The sequence below is a fragment of the Melospiza melodia genome, chromosome 1 (genome assembly GCF_035770615.1).
Source record: "Melospiza melodia melodia isolate bMelMel2 chromosome 1, bMelMel2.pri, whole genome shotgun sequence".
NCBI lineage: Eukaryota > Metazoa > Chordata > Aves > Passeriformes > Passerellidae > Melospiza > Melospiza melodia.
Window position 1 is genome coordinate 10,092,842 of NC_086194.1, and position 15,674 is coordinate 10,108,515.

A 15,674-nucleotide genomic window follows, 5' to 3' on the forward strand; every position below is an offset into this window, starting at 1 on the left:
ATCAATATTTCAATTTAAAGAAAAACCTGCTTTCTCCTACCTCTCAGGGTTTCAGGTTTCTGTATTCCTCCATAATGATGTGATAATCACCTCACAAATATGGGCAAGAACTGCACCATTCCTTTTAAGTTTATTTCAAAACTGAACTTATAAAGACTTGCTTTCAACTCTTACCTTTCTTGGAGTAAAAAATTATACTTTTTCTTGAAAAATAGTCCTGAGTGAAAAAAATATTTAGCAACCCTTTTGTAATTCACAAGCTATATGTGACAGGTCACATTCATTTCAATTTTCAAGCTAACCAATTGTAAATCATTTCAATTTTTTAAACAAATCTGCTGTAAGAGTATAAAATTATTTCTAGCAAAGTTGTATTAATCACCTTACACTTAACTGGTTAGAATTAATTTAAGACAGATAATTTTTTCTCCCTGTCAAGAGCTTCCTGCATTGCAAAGAAAACAAACAAGAAGGAAAAATACTATTTTTTTCAAATAGCCTGTAAAGATGTTGCCTATTTCCACAGTCCATGAATCTCTCCAGAATTTCTTGCTCACTTAAGCTACATGAATTTAAAAGCACATCCTAGTCTTTTTGGTTCTCTTAATATTACTGTTGATATCTGAATATCTTAAGCAGGACTTTCTTCATAACAGAGTGAAATAAACTATTTTGTTTTAAATTATTATTTTGAACAAGGTGTTATTGCAAAAATTAAGTGACAGCAAGCATGCTGAGGAATTATTTAGGAATGACTCCAGCTCACATAAAAATAAAGAAAGAATATACATAACTGATCTGTTTTTCAGTCACTCTACAAATTTCCTGCAGAGAAGTGAAAATAGATGTAATTCAATTACATTTTGAGTAAAAAAGAAAACAGAAGCTGAAATACTGATTATTAGTCTAACACACTTTGTTTTCAATACACAGCAACCTGTCAAGCTGTGCTAGAAACAGAGTCCACAGAGCAGGGAGTGAACACAAAACCTCAACTTCCAGCTCAGGAGACACCACAGACACGGTGAGAAGGCACAAATGCACAAAATACTTCTCTGGGCTTGGGATCTTATTCCATTTTTCCCCCCAAACATGCAGAGCCCTCTCTCAGAGGCAGCATCCAAAGTCAGCTGGGCACTTGTTGTGACCCTGAGCAAATCCTCTCGTCCTGATTTTTTTAAGGAATTGTGTCCTTCAGCCTCACCTCTGAGCTTGTCCCTCAGGGAATGCCCATGGCTGTGGCAGCTCACACTCACAGAGTTGGTACCACCTTATCATGGTGCTATTTCTAACCCCTGGGACTGTTTCTAATCCCATGAAACACACATAAATGCCTTTTGGAGCATGCAGTTGAAAAATACTACTGTTCTGATTTATTATAGCTAACGGTGGCATTTCAAGTACTGTTTATGCTTCATGTTTGAGTTATGATGTCCCATGCTTAGCTCTCCTATCTCATTTTTTCATGACTCTGATGTACAGGTCAATAATCAATGTGGAACTGTTTCCACAACCTTGTTGAAAATTTTATTTTAGTGAATACTTTGCCATTACAATATAAATATCACTATTGTAGGCACAAGAAGAAAACAAACAAAATTGATAAATTTAATGCACTTAGGTAAAAAAATAGGAAAAAGTATTTTCTGCATCTTAGCTTAAACAAGGAAATGCACACATGATTTATCATTCATGTATACTCCATAAAATATCTTCTTCCAAGTTGGACAAGAGGATGCAGAAGACCAACCACAGGGATAAATATCTCCCTTTCCTTCAGGCACTACTCATTCACCCCTCTACACTGATACTTCCTTCACTTTCATTTTCAATTGATTTAGACCCATCTACGTGGCATCCTTCTGACTGTCCTGTTTATCAGACAATGAAATATGTTTCAATTCCTCATAAATTATTGTGGATTATAATATAAAGTACCATCAGCTCCAGAAAGTGATTTGTCATGTTTCAGCAGCAGTGAGAAGGGTTTTTCCCATATAGACAGACCCATTTATAAACACTGAACCTTCAGAAAATCTTCATGAGGGTTTGAAGGACTCAAGGACAGTGTGAGTGAAAATGAGCAGGGGTATTTGAATGCTAACAGATCATTTCTTTGTAGGGAACTGTCTAATATTCCAAGGCATTCATTTCTATCATCCATCTACCCAGTCAATAGTGCAAAGAAAGACTCAATGTGTAAAGAAGACATAAAATCTGTATTATTATGAAACCTGAATTCAATTTTAGTCAAAGTCCTTTATTAAATAGATTATCATCAGGTGTGTCACTCATCTAAGCCTCTGTCTTATTCTTCCTCATTGTAGTAAACATTTTGGGTTGGCAGAGTCACAAATTCTATTTGCTATTCACATCACATTGTCCTTTGTTTTATACATCTCACCACACACTCTTCCATTTGGGCCATGATTCAAACATAGGCAACACTTACTTACAAGCAATCGGCAAAGAAGGATGAAAAAAAAATGTACATTTTACAAGGTCTTCTATTGCTTTTAAAAAAGAAATCCTATGGAAGGAGATGTCAACAGACTATTTTCAGGGTTGGGGAGGAAAAGGAAGATCTTAGTAATTCTGCAAGAATACATCAGGAAGATGTATATATATATATATATATGTGTATATATATATATATATATATATATGTATATAATGAAATAGAAAAAGCAAGTCATATTAGAAAATTAAATAAATAAGAACCTAGAAGACCACTCAAGTTAATTACCCTCAGAATATTTTATCCTTAACTGCATATACATCTAATAAAAATAGAAAGGGTTCAACATAGGCATTACTAAAATTTTTACTAATCACAACACCAGCTGTACAGTCTTTCATGGGAACATTGTCCTGCTGTTTACAGAAAGTAGAGAGTAGATGCTGTCCCCTACCCATTCCAGGGCAGGTGAGCACCACCAAGCTGAGCTAGACAGAACTCTTTTGGAGATAACAAGAATGGGGTATTACACAAATAAAGCAAATAAGACCTCTGAAAAAATTAAGCCCTTCCTGGTAGTTGCCTGAAATATTAGTGATGTCCTGACAATGTTTTGTCCAGCTTTACTGCAGAAATGCTTATCCCATTTTAAACACCCTGTGCAGGAGAACTGTCAGAGTGACCATCACAGCCAGAAAACACCACCTGAGGGCTGGATGTCTTACATCTAACAGCACCTGTAAGCAGCAGCGTTTTGTCTGAGCAACCTTATGTCAGTAATCCATCAATTTGATAGTATTGATTCTATTCCTTCCATATTTCTGTCCCCGCTAAACAAAATTTGCAAGGTACTAAGAGTAAAAAGAAAAAGTTATTTTATGCCATCCATTATTTTAGCAAGAGCATTCCAGCATTCTCTTATGTTTCATAGATATATTTAAGATTTCCTTCATTGGGATACCTAGAAACCACAAAAACAACTTGCAAAACTTTTGTAACAGTTTGAATTCACACATTTGTGTATGTATCTATGAATATCACAACTAAAGCAGATAAAAGCAAAAGTCCTTTATTTCCACCATGGTTTCAATCTGTGTTTTCCATATCATTTTCCTGCTATAAGAAACTATGAGACAAGACTAAATTTCAATGTGCAAGTTTCCTTAAAAGAAGCATACTATGGTTTCCTGCAACAAAAAAGTTAAATGCAGGGAGGTGGGTTGTGGATAACAACAGTCCTAGGAAGGGTGGGTTTATTGAGCAGAGGAGCACTTCAAAGGGGAGGCCACATCAATTCCACTGAAATAACCAAAATCTTCTGGCTAGGAGGGAGGTGGAGGCAGGTGAGCATCCTTTGAGATGGCCTGGGGTATCCCATCCCCTCTGAATGTTCCTTTCACAAGGACATCAGTCACCCTCAGATCTCTGACCTCTGACATCCTCACAAGAGAAGCTTTACACAGGACACCTGACCTGTATTCAGGTGATGTAAATAACTGCTGCCTGTCCATGTGCATCATCACTGTAGGTATTTATTTAGGTGACCTAATGACATGAATGTGTTCTCTCCTCCTCCCTCACTATATGCAAACAGAGACCAGACACAAGTTTTTTCACTCATAAAATGTTGCTCTGACAACAGAGTATTTTCATAACTTTGCTTGCATTACTTAGCCTTTAGAAAGTGACAAGTGAAAGAGCCACAAGTACTATTCACATGTAACTGTTAATCAGGCAGGAGCTACTACAATCAAGTTTTGCTGAGTTTGTCTCACTTGGATGGGCTACTAGACAGCAAATAAACCCCTGGAAAATTTTTTAATGCTCTAAATAAGTGTCCCAACTAGAAATTCAGTCTCTAAGAAGGGTCCAAAACTTCTGAGAAACCAATTTTTTCTCATAATAAACTACCATCATGCTAATGCAATATTACTATTTTGTCATTGTAGCTGGAAAATATTTAGGTACCAACACCTACACAGATGATGCAAGTGCAAAGTTAAACATTCCAACAATAATCTTGGAACAATTTGGATAACAAGAATATCTTGGTCCAGTGACTGTCTACAAGAGATGTTTAGTTCATATATTAGTATCTGAAAGGTTTGTTCACCTTACTGGATTTCACTTTATTCAAGTTTTTATTTGTTAGCTCAAGTTATGCCATTCAAAAGCTAGAAAATCCTTTCTGGCTTTGGAAAGAGCAGAGAGATTAACATTGGAAAGGTGAACAAAAATTAAAAGAAACAGACCAGCTGTAGCTGGCAATGAAATCAGAGCAGTTTTTTATCTGAATTTATTAGAAAGTTCAGAACTGTTTTCAACTAACTGGAAGTTCTGTGTTTTCTGCCCATGCACCCTAAAATATGCTGTGGTGAAGAAGGCAAACTCTTTTTCTTTCCTGCTGATTTATTTATGTGACACCAGCACTCATGGATGCTAACATTTTCCAGTGCAGTGTCAGTCACAGCCATGTGCTACACTGGGAGGAAACACTTCTCCTGGAATTGCTTCCCCAGCTCCTCCTGGCAGATTCAGTCAATCCAAAGGCTTTTGACTTTTATAAAGTGTGCACCAGCAGGGCTGAAACACAAATGTGTTCAAAAACTTCTGGAGACATCACCTCAGAGGGAGCACAAATAATTGTAACCCCCAGTGCATCTAACCCCAGAGCAGAGCTTTGACTGTACCTCTGTGTGAGAGCTGCTCCAGGATGATCCTCAGGTGCTGCAGAACAGGGGCTGAAATGTCATATTTATAGATGTCTATTACTGGCACTTGCTGACATCTCCCAAATATTCCATCTGCAGGAAAGAGAAAAAAGAAAAGGAAAAAGACACATTTGGTTTCCTGAGAGGAAGAAGGGCGTGATGAGATGCGCATTTCCAATGTCTCCTAATTATACACTGAAGGAACCTTTTAAAAGACACTTTAAAAAGCTATCAAAGGACCACTGAAGTCATGAGACAGAATATTTTCTATCCAAATAAATAAATACTGGAAAGAATATTAGTTGGAGGAATATCCTATTGTATGAGATAGGCATACAGTTTATTTTATGAAGTATTTTCAGACTTCTGCTTCCCTAATCTTTAGATGTAAGACTTCTTTACTGACAATTCAGTGAGAGAAAATCCTAATGTACAATGCCTACTATTGATGTGGATAAAACGTGCAGCACCCAGAAATATAAATATTAATTTGCAGAAACTATGTGGATTTGCTGAAACATTTTTAATGTGGAAGCTGTGTGTTAGGCATTGGTAAATGAGAACTGAATCCATAATGGCTAGTAAAGGCTCATTTCAAGAAGTACCCTCTAATGAATGCAATAAAAGAAAGCTCCTCACAGAACAATGAGATATTAATGTGGCCTAATTTATTTAGCTCCATTCCATTTGTCTGAAATGACAGACTCTTCTCATCAATGTCTTTTCAAATCACACCTTCTAATTAATTTAGCTTCTTATTAGTCTTTATTTAGAGAATTGTTCATTTTGAGGCAAGCTTCCTGTGTATGTGTGGGAGGAACAGGGAGTTCAAACATTCAAATTACCTTTCTCCCTTTCATACAAAAGCCTAATTCAGAGTCTAGGTGCTTCACATACAATCTGACCATCTGCAATTCTGGGTCTCTGAGAAAGAAAGTGGTTTCATTTATTGTTCAAAATAGTTCTCTTCTATATAGTGATCCAAAGGAAGCAATTTAAATGCAACAAGTTTAATTAGCAAAATATTCTACTGCAATCCTAGTTTTAACACAGTAATTACTTCTGCTCTGATACTACATCTATGCTCCAAAAGGAGAACTGCATCAGATGAGCAGAAAATAAGGGTAAGCATTAATTTGCAAATGTCCATTACTTTCTGTGCTACTTTACAGAGCTAAAAGACTACAAATGGGAACTACTGGCCCAGCTGTTCACTAAACACAAATAATGGCATAAAAGAAAATAAACCAAACCAGGATGCAGAAAAAGGGCATTATTAGCCCTCACTGTTAAACACAAATACCTCATTGAAATTAGCCAACTTTTTCTTTCTTCTCCTTTCCAATCCTCCTGTCACTTACAACTGTCAAATTAAGTTAATTCAAATTAAAACCCTACATCTGAATCTAATTTTGCTATTGGAAGCTAGGTTTAATTTGGAAACCACATAGACAGATAGGGTTTGGTTTTCTGACATGTAATGTGAAAAGCAGCCTAACAGCAGATTAAAATATTCATCTCTGTTTAAAAACCTGCTGCAGTTGAAAATAAGCAAAGTATATAAATATCAGCCAACTTGTAAATGGATGGATAGCAGGAATAGGGTTTTGATTCAGAAAGGAACAGAAGAACATCTCAGTGTTTAGGAACAAGATTGTTCAAAATTAAACATAACCTGACACAGCCAACTGTATTTTGGAATACCACCATTACTGGCTACAAACAATTGCTACAAAATCTATGTTTACATAAACAAATAATATTCCATGCATTTTTTAGAGATAATTTACCTTAAAAATAATTCTAATATTGTTTTAGAGTCCAGAAAAGCATACACATTCCATAAAAATGAAAGATTTTTGCATTAAGTATCATTTAAGGATATCTCCATGGATGCAAAAACTAATTCACTCACAAACTCTAAAAGAGACCAAACCGTTTTCCTAAACTCAGAGTTTTCAGAAACCTTCAGCCTACTTCCCTTGAATAGAACAAAACCCATTTAAATTCTAAAATTAACAATTAGCACATGAGCCTGAGCTGCATTATACAATCTACCAAAAACACTGGGACAGCTTAGGGAGAAACTGCAAGTTACTTTGGCTTTTGTACTTGAAATATGGGCATAATAAGCTTTGGAGGGGCTGCAACCACAAATAGCACTGGGCTCTGCTAAATGCAGCACAAGGAGAGAGGAGAGAGAGCAGAATGCCCCAAGGAGTGGTTGGCAAATACCAGCTCTAAAATACAGAGGATCTTTGTGCCGGGGATTACAGTGGGACTGGAGTCGTGCAAATAATACATTTCATAGTTCAGCTGCTTTTTCTGAAAAAGTAGGAATTTTCCCAGATTTTTCTGTTTGCTTGGAGCTTTCTTTTTTTTTTGGTTGGGGTTGGTTTGTTTGGTTTTGGGTGTGTTTTGACTTTTTAATTATTTTTTTTTTTAATTAATAAGGTTTCTGTGGCAAGATATAAGACCTAAAAATTAAATTGAGGTTGAGCATTCAATTTTAAGGGTATCTTTTAAATAAACTCGCTTTCAATGACACAGATTGCAAAGGAAGAAAAGGCAAGGGAGAGCCATTTTACCAAGAAAAATTGCCAGAAGTGCCCCTCTTTTACTTTCAAGAAACCTAAATGGGAGATGCGGTGTAGGAAATGGCTGAGGTCCAGCACAAAGCTCATTTTTACTTGAAAAACAGATTAAATTAAATTACAGCTAATATTTAAAATGTCCAGCTTAGTCTACCGTGCACTATCCCAGTCACTGGGATTTACAGAAAGTCAGTACATGGTGCATCCTTCTGGACCCTGCTGTGCCACCAGCTGGCCTCAAACAGTGAGAGGAATGTCCAAAGCTGTGCATAACGCAAAAAGGAGAGTGGAAAAGCTCCTGGATTTAACTGAAGATGTATCAGGGCAGAGAAAACTCAAAGAGTGAGCGATGTTTTAATAACACCGTAGCTGCTGAGAGTGTGCTCATTCTGAACTTCACTGAAGTTGTGTTAGGAGAGAACATAACATGCAAAGGACATCTACACTTTACACCAGCCCAGAATGAGGGAAGGGTGAGACTGAGCAATAGGGACACGTTTGTTATTAAGGTGTTATCATTTGCTGTCAGCAAAAAGTAGTATTTTTCATAATAATATCTTAACAGTTATAGTTAGACCAGGAAAAATCTGCATTAAAGCATGCTCATGTTGGCTCTTTGAGAGCTGCTAGATTTGTTTTCAAAGAAAATAAACCAGAAGAATAATACATCCATACACCCAAGGGAACAGTGAAATGCTTCTTTATCCATTTGGCTCTTTTGCTGATGGGCTTAATATTTGAGAAGAAACACAAACATAAATTTTTACAAGCTTTTATTTAAAATCTTGATTTTTGACAAATTATTATGTACTGAAGAGTTAGATGCTAAGATTAAAGGACACAAATTTACTGTAACTCAAGTGCCCAATTAGATCTCCAATAGTGTCAGATGTCTCTTATTAAAGACAACTTCCTGGAGCATGGTAAACATAGTCACACTGAATACTTATCAACTTCTAGTAAAAAAATGCAACATATAAATTAAACCATGAGGAAGTCAAGACACAGGTTCTGGAAGGCTGATCACCGAGAGAGGTCTAAAAGGAAATGGAAAACACCCATCATTATTCATTATTATTGGCTATTTGTCCTGAATTAGTGCATATATATGATCTCCATTACCTGCTGAGGAAGTACCATGTTACATTCATGATTGACATCCAGGTACTGAATAATGTAAAAGGACAACACAAAAAAATATAGTTTGAAACAGTTTGAAGAAGAGTTGATTGCACCAGTTTCTTGACTTCATAAAGGAGATGGGCATCAAGTGCTTAAGAGTTACTAAAAAATCTTTGGAAACTTGTGCTGAGTGTCAACCTTCACCTTGAAGGCAGCACTGTTTATTGGGCAGCTGATTCATGCAGTTCTTTATAGGAAGTCATATCTCAAAAAAAAAAAAAATCATGTTAAAAAAAACTGTCCTTGGCAAGAAACATATTCCATCCTGGAATCACTATGTGTGGCCAATCTGGTGACTGAAACCAAGATGTATCCAAGATATGGCTTAGTTTTGAATAATACCAGCAAAAAATTCTTGCTGAGTGTCTTTTGCTACTGAGCAAAGGTGTGAAGACTGATAGAGATACTGGAGTTTGTCTGCAGGAAGCTGAAAGCTTGATATATGTAAATTAAAAGATTGTGCTGTGCAGTAATTAATTATTTAGATCTGCATGCAGTGAAACTTTCACATGGCACTGACAAGTGACCTTTGCAAAGGAGCCTTCAAGCAGATGCTTTGAAGCACCTGGGTCTTTCTGCTCTTCAGACTCCTGCAGCAGCAGAAAGGAGCAGCTCTCCAGACAGTGTCAGTAGCCACGCTTCAGCTTCCTCACACTAATTACCTGACAATTGTTAACAAATTAAAGCTCTGTATAAAATTCAAGTTTTGCCCCATACTGCAGTCATTATGCTCTGTTCCTGTAAAAAAGAAAGTCCACAGACCCAGTGGTGTGTGTCAAATGGCAGCTTCTGCCACCTTGGCTTGCATCATTTGTGCTCTTGCAGTTAACGAGAGAAAATACTGTAATGTTTTCAACGGGCATCATTCTCCTGCAACTTAACCTTCTGTAAGAAAAGAATCCTTTCTTCTCACTGAATATGGACATCACACTCCTTCCCCTAGCTAGTAGTTTAAGGTGCTGTAAGGTCCAGGACTAATAAAAAGGTCAGTGTTACAACCCACAGTAAGAGCCTGAATTGCCTACTGGAGAGATTAAATCCTTTTCCAATGGGAAGCATAATATTTGCATCTCAAAAGTCTCAAGACACTGAACTTCAAGGTCACAGATGTTAAATGTTTAGGAAGTATGAAGGAGATTGTTACAGTATTTTATTATTCTCTCCCTGCTGTTTCCCATAGTATGGAGTTCCTTTTCAAAATCCCTTTTCAAAAATTAAAAAGAAAAAAAAAATTAATGTTACTGTTCCTTGAAGAGGACATTAAGTTGTATGCCAGGAAGCTTATTTCAAAAGATATAGTCCACAAATCCATAGTCAACATTTACAAGTAAAGTCTTCAGCAAACAACTTATTTTAATATTCCATCTATTAAAAATATTTTTTCATAACTTATATCTCTACTTTTATATTCACGTTGCAAGTAAGGTAGAGCTAATACAGATAGAGCAGCAGTGGCTTCTACAGTGTCATTTCTCACACAATGTTTTGGAAATGTGAGTCCAGTGCTTCCAACAGCAAATCCTGCAGTGGCTGAGCAGAAAAGCTGCTGTTTGCAATCAGGGGGAGAGCAGCCTTCCAAGGGGCAACATCCCCCTGCTCAACTTTTAAAACCTTTTTGTCATTTTATTTTGCTTATCTCTGTAGTCCCTGGTTGTTTCCCTCAGTGGCCCTTGGCTGTTCCCGTTTAGGAGCAGTAATAGTGGCATCTAGTGGACAGGGATCAGTCCTGGAGCCCAGGCTGCTCACCCCTGAATTCCCTGATTCCAGATCCATCATCCCAGGACAGAACTGAGCACCTCCAGCCACCCTCCACCCGCGCTGTCCTTCCCTGTCCTGATGGCTGACAGGCAGGTGGAAGACTTTAGGGCAGCTCTTTAAAATTAGGAGATATTATTTTAAAATTAAAGGCTACCATATTTGTACCATATTTCTAGAAAAACGCATAATAAAAGACAAGTAAGGAAAGTGCATTGAAACTGTTTAACAAGAGTTTGTGGTGGCATCCTGCCTTTGCTACTGTGTGAGGCACAAAACATTATGCAATAAAAGTAAATCCTCAGCTTCAAGGAAAACATGGCATATTTTTGTAGATTTATTTTGCAAATATAATAGAAACACCATAAAAATCAGAAAACAATGAAGTAGGACAGTCTAAACATGATTTTTTTTATTTTTTTTATCCAACAAAAAAATTGAAATCCAGTGGATAACTAAGAGTCCAGTAAATCCACTCTTCTTCAGCAACTGAATAAATTGCTACCTGGAAGGTAAAGGTAACTTTTAAAAAATTCTGCTGCAATCCAGATCACCAAACAGTCCTATAAAAGAACTCTAACAAGATCTAATGCCTCTTCTCACCTCTCTGGACCCAGATATTTAGGGGAAAAGGTGGATAGTTGGTCTACTTTGAAAAATTCCCCAAACCTGAAACCCCTGAATATTTCTGGTGATTAAAAGAATTGGGAAGGATGTTGGTGATTATGAAAGTGCTCATATTTAAAGATAAAAGCTAACATTAACAGGAGCATTAGTTAGCTGTTGTGTAGTTAGCTGTTGTGCAAATACTGTGAGAGGGTTGGGATTTCAAAGCTCCACATCATTCTGAGGCATGAATAGTTCCCCTGGGAATTAGGGTCCCCTTGTCTCAAGGAGTAATTTGGACTGCAAGTTCTGGAGGACTCAGTCTTTCCTTAAAAAAAAAAAAAAAAAAAACAAAAAAAAAAACAGAAAAAAAGAAATCTTCAACAGAAAAGAAATATAACTATTTCTGTGTTAACCTGCTAATTTAAGTGCTGGATTGTACAGTCCTAAAGCATTACACACACTTAGAGATTTTTTTTTTAAGTTACAACAGAAATATGTAAATTTTAGAGAAAGTCTCTAAAAACTCCTCAGCACAGCAAAAGGAGGGAAGGAAAGGCCTGTGAAAACTGAGTTCCAGGCTAACAAAGCAAGAGGAGAGCAGGCTTGCCGTGAAGGAAATACTGCCTGCTTTCCAAAAGCCCCAAAGTTATTCAACTAAGAGACTGAAAGGTTCAGATTTCAATGCCTACTTTATGTGACAGAGCACAGAAATGAAGCTTAACAGGCCATACTTAGGCCTTGCAAACATTGAAATAATGACCATGCCTTGGGAGGAGAGGGCAGGAGGGACTTTAAGGAAAGGAAAAAGTAGAGATGAATAGAAAGCAAGCCTTAACATTCTGCTGCTAGAGCAAATGTTCAAGCTGAATAATGCTTCAATAACTTGGTACTTCTTAGAGAACCACATTTGAACTTCCCACAGCTTAGGTAGCCACATAGCATGAAAGTTGTGTTTTGGCTCTGTGATGAGGATAATAAAGGATCAGAAAATGGTGACTGAATCAACATCTCCCACATCCAGATAACCACTACAGTCTGTAAACCACAGGAACCATCTGCCTCTAATTCTGATCAGAGGCAAATCCAGAACACCTTTGAGGAAAAGCCCAAGAAATTCTAATTGTAGTATGTTGAGAGGGCTTTTCTAAGCAAAGCTATGCTTTCTGTATTAGCTGTGATGCTTCTAAGAAAGAAGAGCTTGCAATCAAAACCCTCTGTGCAGCAATTCCCTTTCTGGTCAATACTGGTAGTAAGGAGAAAACGGAGGAAGTATTTAAACATATAAATCCTCCTCCAAGAGGGTAAATACTTTAAATTCAAGTATAAATCAAGTATTAGTAGGCTTAAAATAAAGCTATCTTTTCCTTTAACCTGTTTATCCACTGGACTGCAAGATTAACATGCAGGTTTACCAGACATTGTAATTTCAATACTGAGAAATCTAAGCCATGTGCCCTTCCCCATTTAGAAAAAGCCTTTTTCCTAGAAAAAAAGACAGAATTCTGCATCCAATTCTGACCATGTCATTATCAGAAAGATATGAATAAACTAGAGAAGTTTAGAGAAAAATGAAAGCAAGGAGGCAGTCACATAGAGCCTTAAGCATTGAACTACCCGATTCTTTACAAGAAACATTCAACATTTATGCAACCTGGTTGATTAATTATTTATGACATTATTGGGAGAAATGGAGTGAAAAGACAAAAATGAACATTCTGAATCAGAACAAGTTTCAAGCAGGGAGAAACTATTCTGGAGCTGTTCAGCTTCCTCCTGGAAGAGTAACGGAGCTCCTACTGCTTGCACTGTTTAAAATGAAGCCAGAGCAACAAGGAATGGTGAACAATTGAAAATGAACCATTTTTAAAAAATTTATTTACCCAATATTCATTTATGAACAGAGGTTACTGGAGGGACTAAGAATTTATTTATGGAATCAATGAGATGCAAATATACTAATGCTTATTTATGTACACTAATTTTCCAAGTATCACTGAGATGTACTTCAGTCACTTCAAGGATCCCCATTACATTTTTGGTTGGTGCCAAGAACCACTTTGGTTCTGGCAATGTCTTCACTGTGTGATCAGACTGTAGCTGCTCTTGCATCTGTATTCCCAAGGCAAAAATAACTCTGCAAGGAAACATGTTCAGCAAAATGCATTTCTGCATTGATTTTAATTTTGTATTAAAAACAAAGTAGTGAAAGTTTTAACTTGTCCTAAGTGCCAAGAGCTTGTATTTTAAGAGTTGGTTATTATGTGTTTGTAGGAGACTCTGCTCTCTTGAAAACATGACTAATGACCATTCCATTCATATTCACAGCTGCAGTGTCTAATAGAGCAAACTAGGTTTATTTCTGTCCTTTGCCAAACTAGAAGCTTTCTAGATCTTTGCAGGACAATATTTATTGAGACAGCAGATTGCTTTTGTAAGCTGAGTTACTGAATTTATTCCTAAATGGAACTGACTTCAGACATGAATGGAATTATATTAAAAAAGATCTCCATCTTTTTCCCTAGCTGCAAAATATTTTTAAAAAATATGGAAAATTATGTGAACCTAGAAACATCAGCAGAAAAATTAAAGGTGATCCTTTGGGGTGGGGAGGACAAATCCTTATAAACAAGGATAACTTCAGAGTACTGCACCCTGGGGCCTGATTACAACTGTTTGGATCTATCTCAGAAATCTCCACACCTTGCTCAAGTCTGACCTACAGAAGCCACAGCACATCAAGCTGCCTCTGGCACCTTAGGCTTGGGCACTGGAACAGCCAAGCACCTCACTCAAACTTTGGCATCAGGATGCCCACAGTTTCAACTGAACTGTTTGAAGAACATGAAAAATCTGACAGTTCTCAAGAAAATTGTGCTTTGAAATAGCTAAATGTGATGCTACATACCTCAGACCACCTATCAGAAGCTGCATTCAGAAAAGTTATTTTTGTTACAACTAATTTGAGGTCCTGACACAGCTTTTCCCCAGCTGTGGGACAGACCCAGAGCACTGCCTGCAGCTTTGCTGATGGCAGCAGGTGAAGGGCAGCACAAGTTACAGTCCTCCTTGCCTGGGTCAAACCCCAGGGTTCAGCCTGGGACAATGTGAGGGCAAAAGCACAAAGAGGGCTTGGGGATACATGGAACATATAACAGCAATAAGTGGGAACAAGGAGGTGACATCATTCAGTGTGCAGCATTGGTAAAGTCAGCATGGGAATGCAGTTCTGCAGTCCAAATCTGAAGATGAATGATAAATTTTGGAAAGGACATTGAGAGAGGCAAAGGAGATTATTTATGGGCTGGAAAAAGCCCTGTGGGGAAATGCCTTTTCCAGCACAGAAGTCCCCAGCACAGCAGATGATCTTTAGTCTCTCTAAGTAAGCCTGCAGACAGATGGAAGGATACAGGAACAGGGATTGGGAACAGGGCTGGGAGCAGTTTCAGAAATTCTCCTCAGATTTGTGTGCTACTATTCAAAATAACTTTTAGGACCAGAAATATCTTAAATTATGATAAGAAGGGATCTGAAAAGCAAGACTTCTTTTGCTTTTGCAATGTGTACAGAGATCCCTCAATATATGTGACATGTGCAACCCCAAATTACTTCCTATTTTATTTGCAGAATACACACAACTGACACAAAATACCTAACATTTGTGCAGACTTATAAGTTGTAATGGGCTTTTACAATACTGTATACAATTAAGCCCCAATCTTTACCTGGACTTTGGGGGCTGGATTTAAGCTGCTTACACCCTTAGAATATCCTGCAACTGAAGTGGTTAAGTACAGAAGTTGTACACTCAGCACATACATTTAAAAGAAAACAAAATAAATAAAAATTATTTTGAACAAAATATTCATGCTACAAAAGGATCAAAAAAGCATTCATCAAAGATACAAAATAAAAAAACTTGAAAGCCAGGACTTTTGAATCAGCAAAGTTACTCAGTGAAATAATACTTTACTGTTGAGCATCAAACTGTATCTTTCTAAATTCTTCCTGATACTATATTGCTTATGAGGCGCCAGATTCTTGATTGGAGTAAAAAAAAAAACACATAGAAAATATTAACTCTGTTTGTTGTTGCTTCCTCCATTCCAGCAGAATGTTCTTCCACCAGAAACCATCACTGCTTTTTAGAATGTTTTGATAGATCTAACAGAAAGGGGTTCCAATCCTACCTGAAGGAAAATGCCTCTACTCAAAATCTATTATTCTGAAGCTTCTGCTGCATTATTTACACCAATCACACACATTTAAATAATAATGCTGAACTCAGGACATTTATTAGATGAATAACTATTCACCCAGATCTCTGCACACAGATGATTTTTCTTAAGGATGTCAACTCAAGAGTTT

General features: G+C 37.1%; 1 protein-coding gene across 1 annotated transcript in view; it reads right to left on the minus strand.

The window, feature by feature from the left end:
- Positions 1-15,674, minus strand: part of PTPRN2 (protein tyrosine phosphatase receptor type N2) — a 636,567-nt gene that overhangs the window by 469,044 nt on the left and 151,849 nt on the right. Inside the window, exon 3 of the mRNA XM_063183049.1 lies at positions 5,149-5,262. Within this exon, the coding sequence (XP_063039119.1) occupies positions 5,149-5,262 (114 nt within the window). The remainder of the gene's footprint in view (positions 1-5,148; positions 5,263-15,674) is intronic.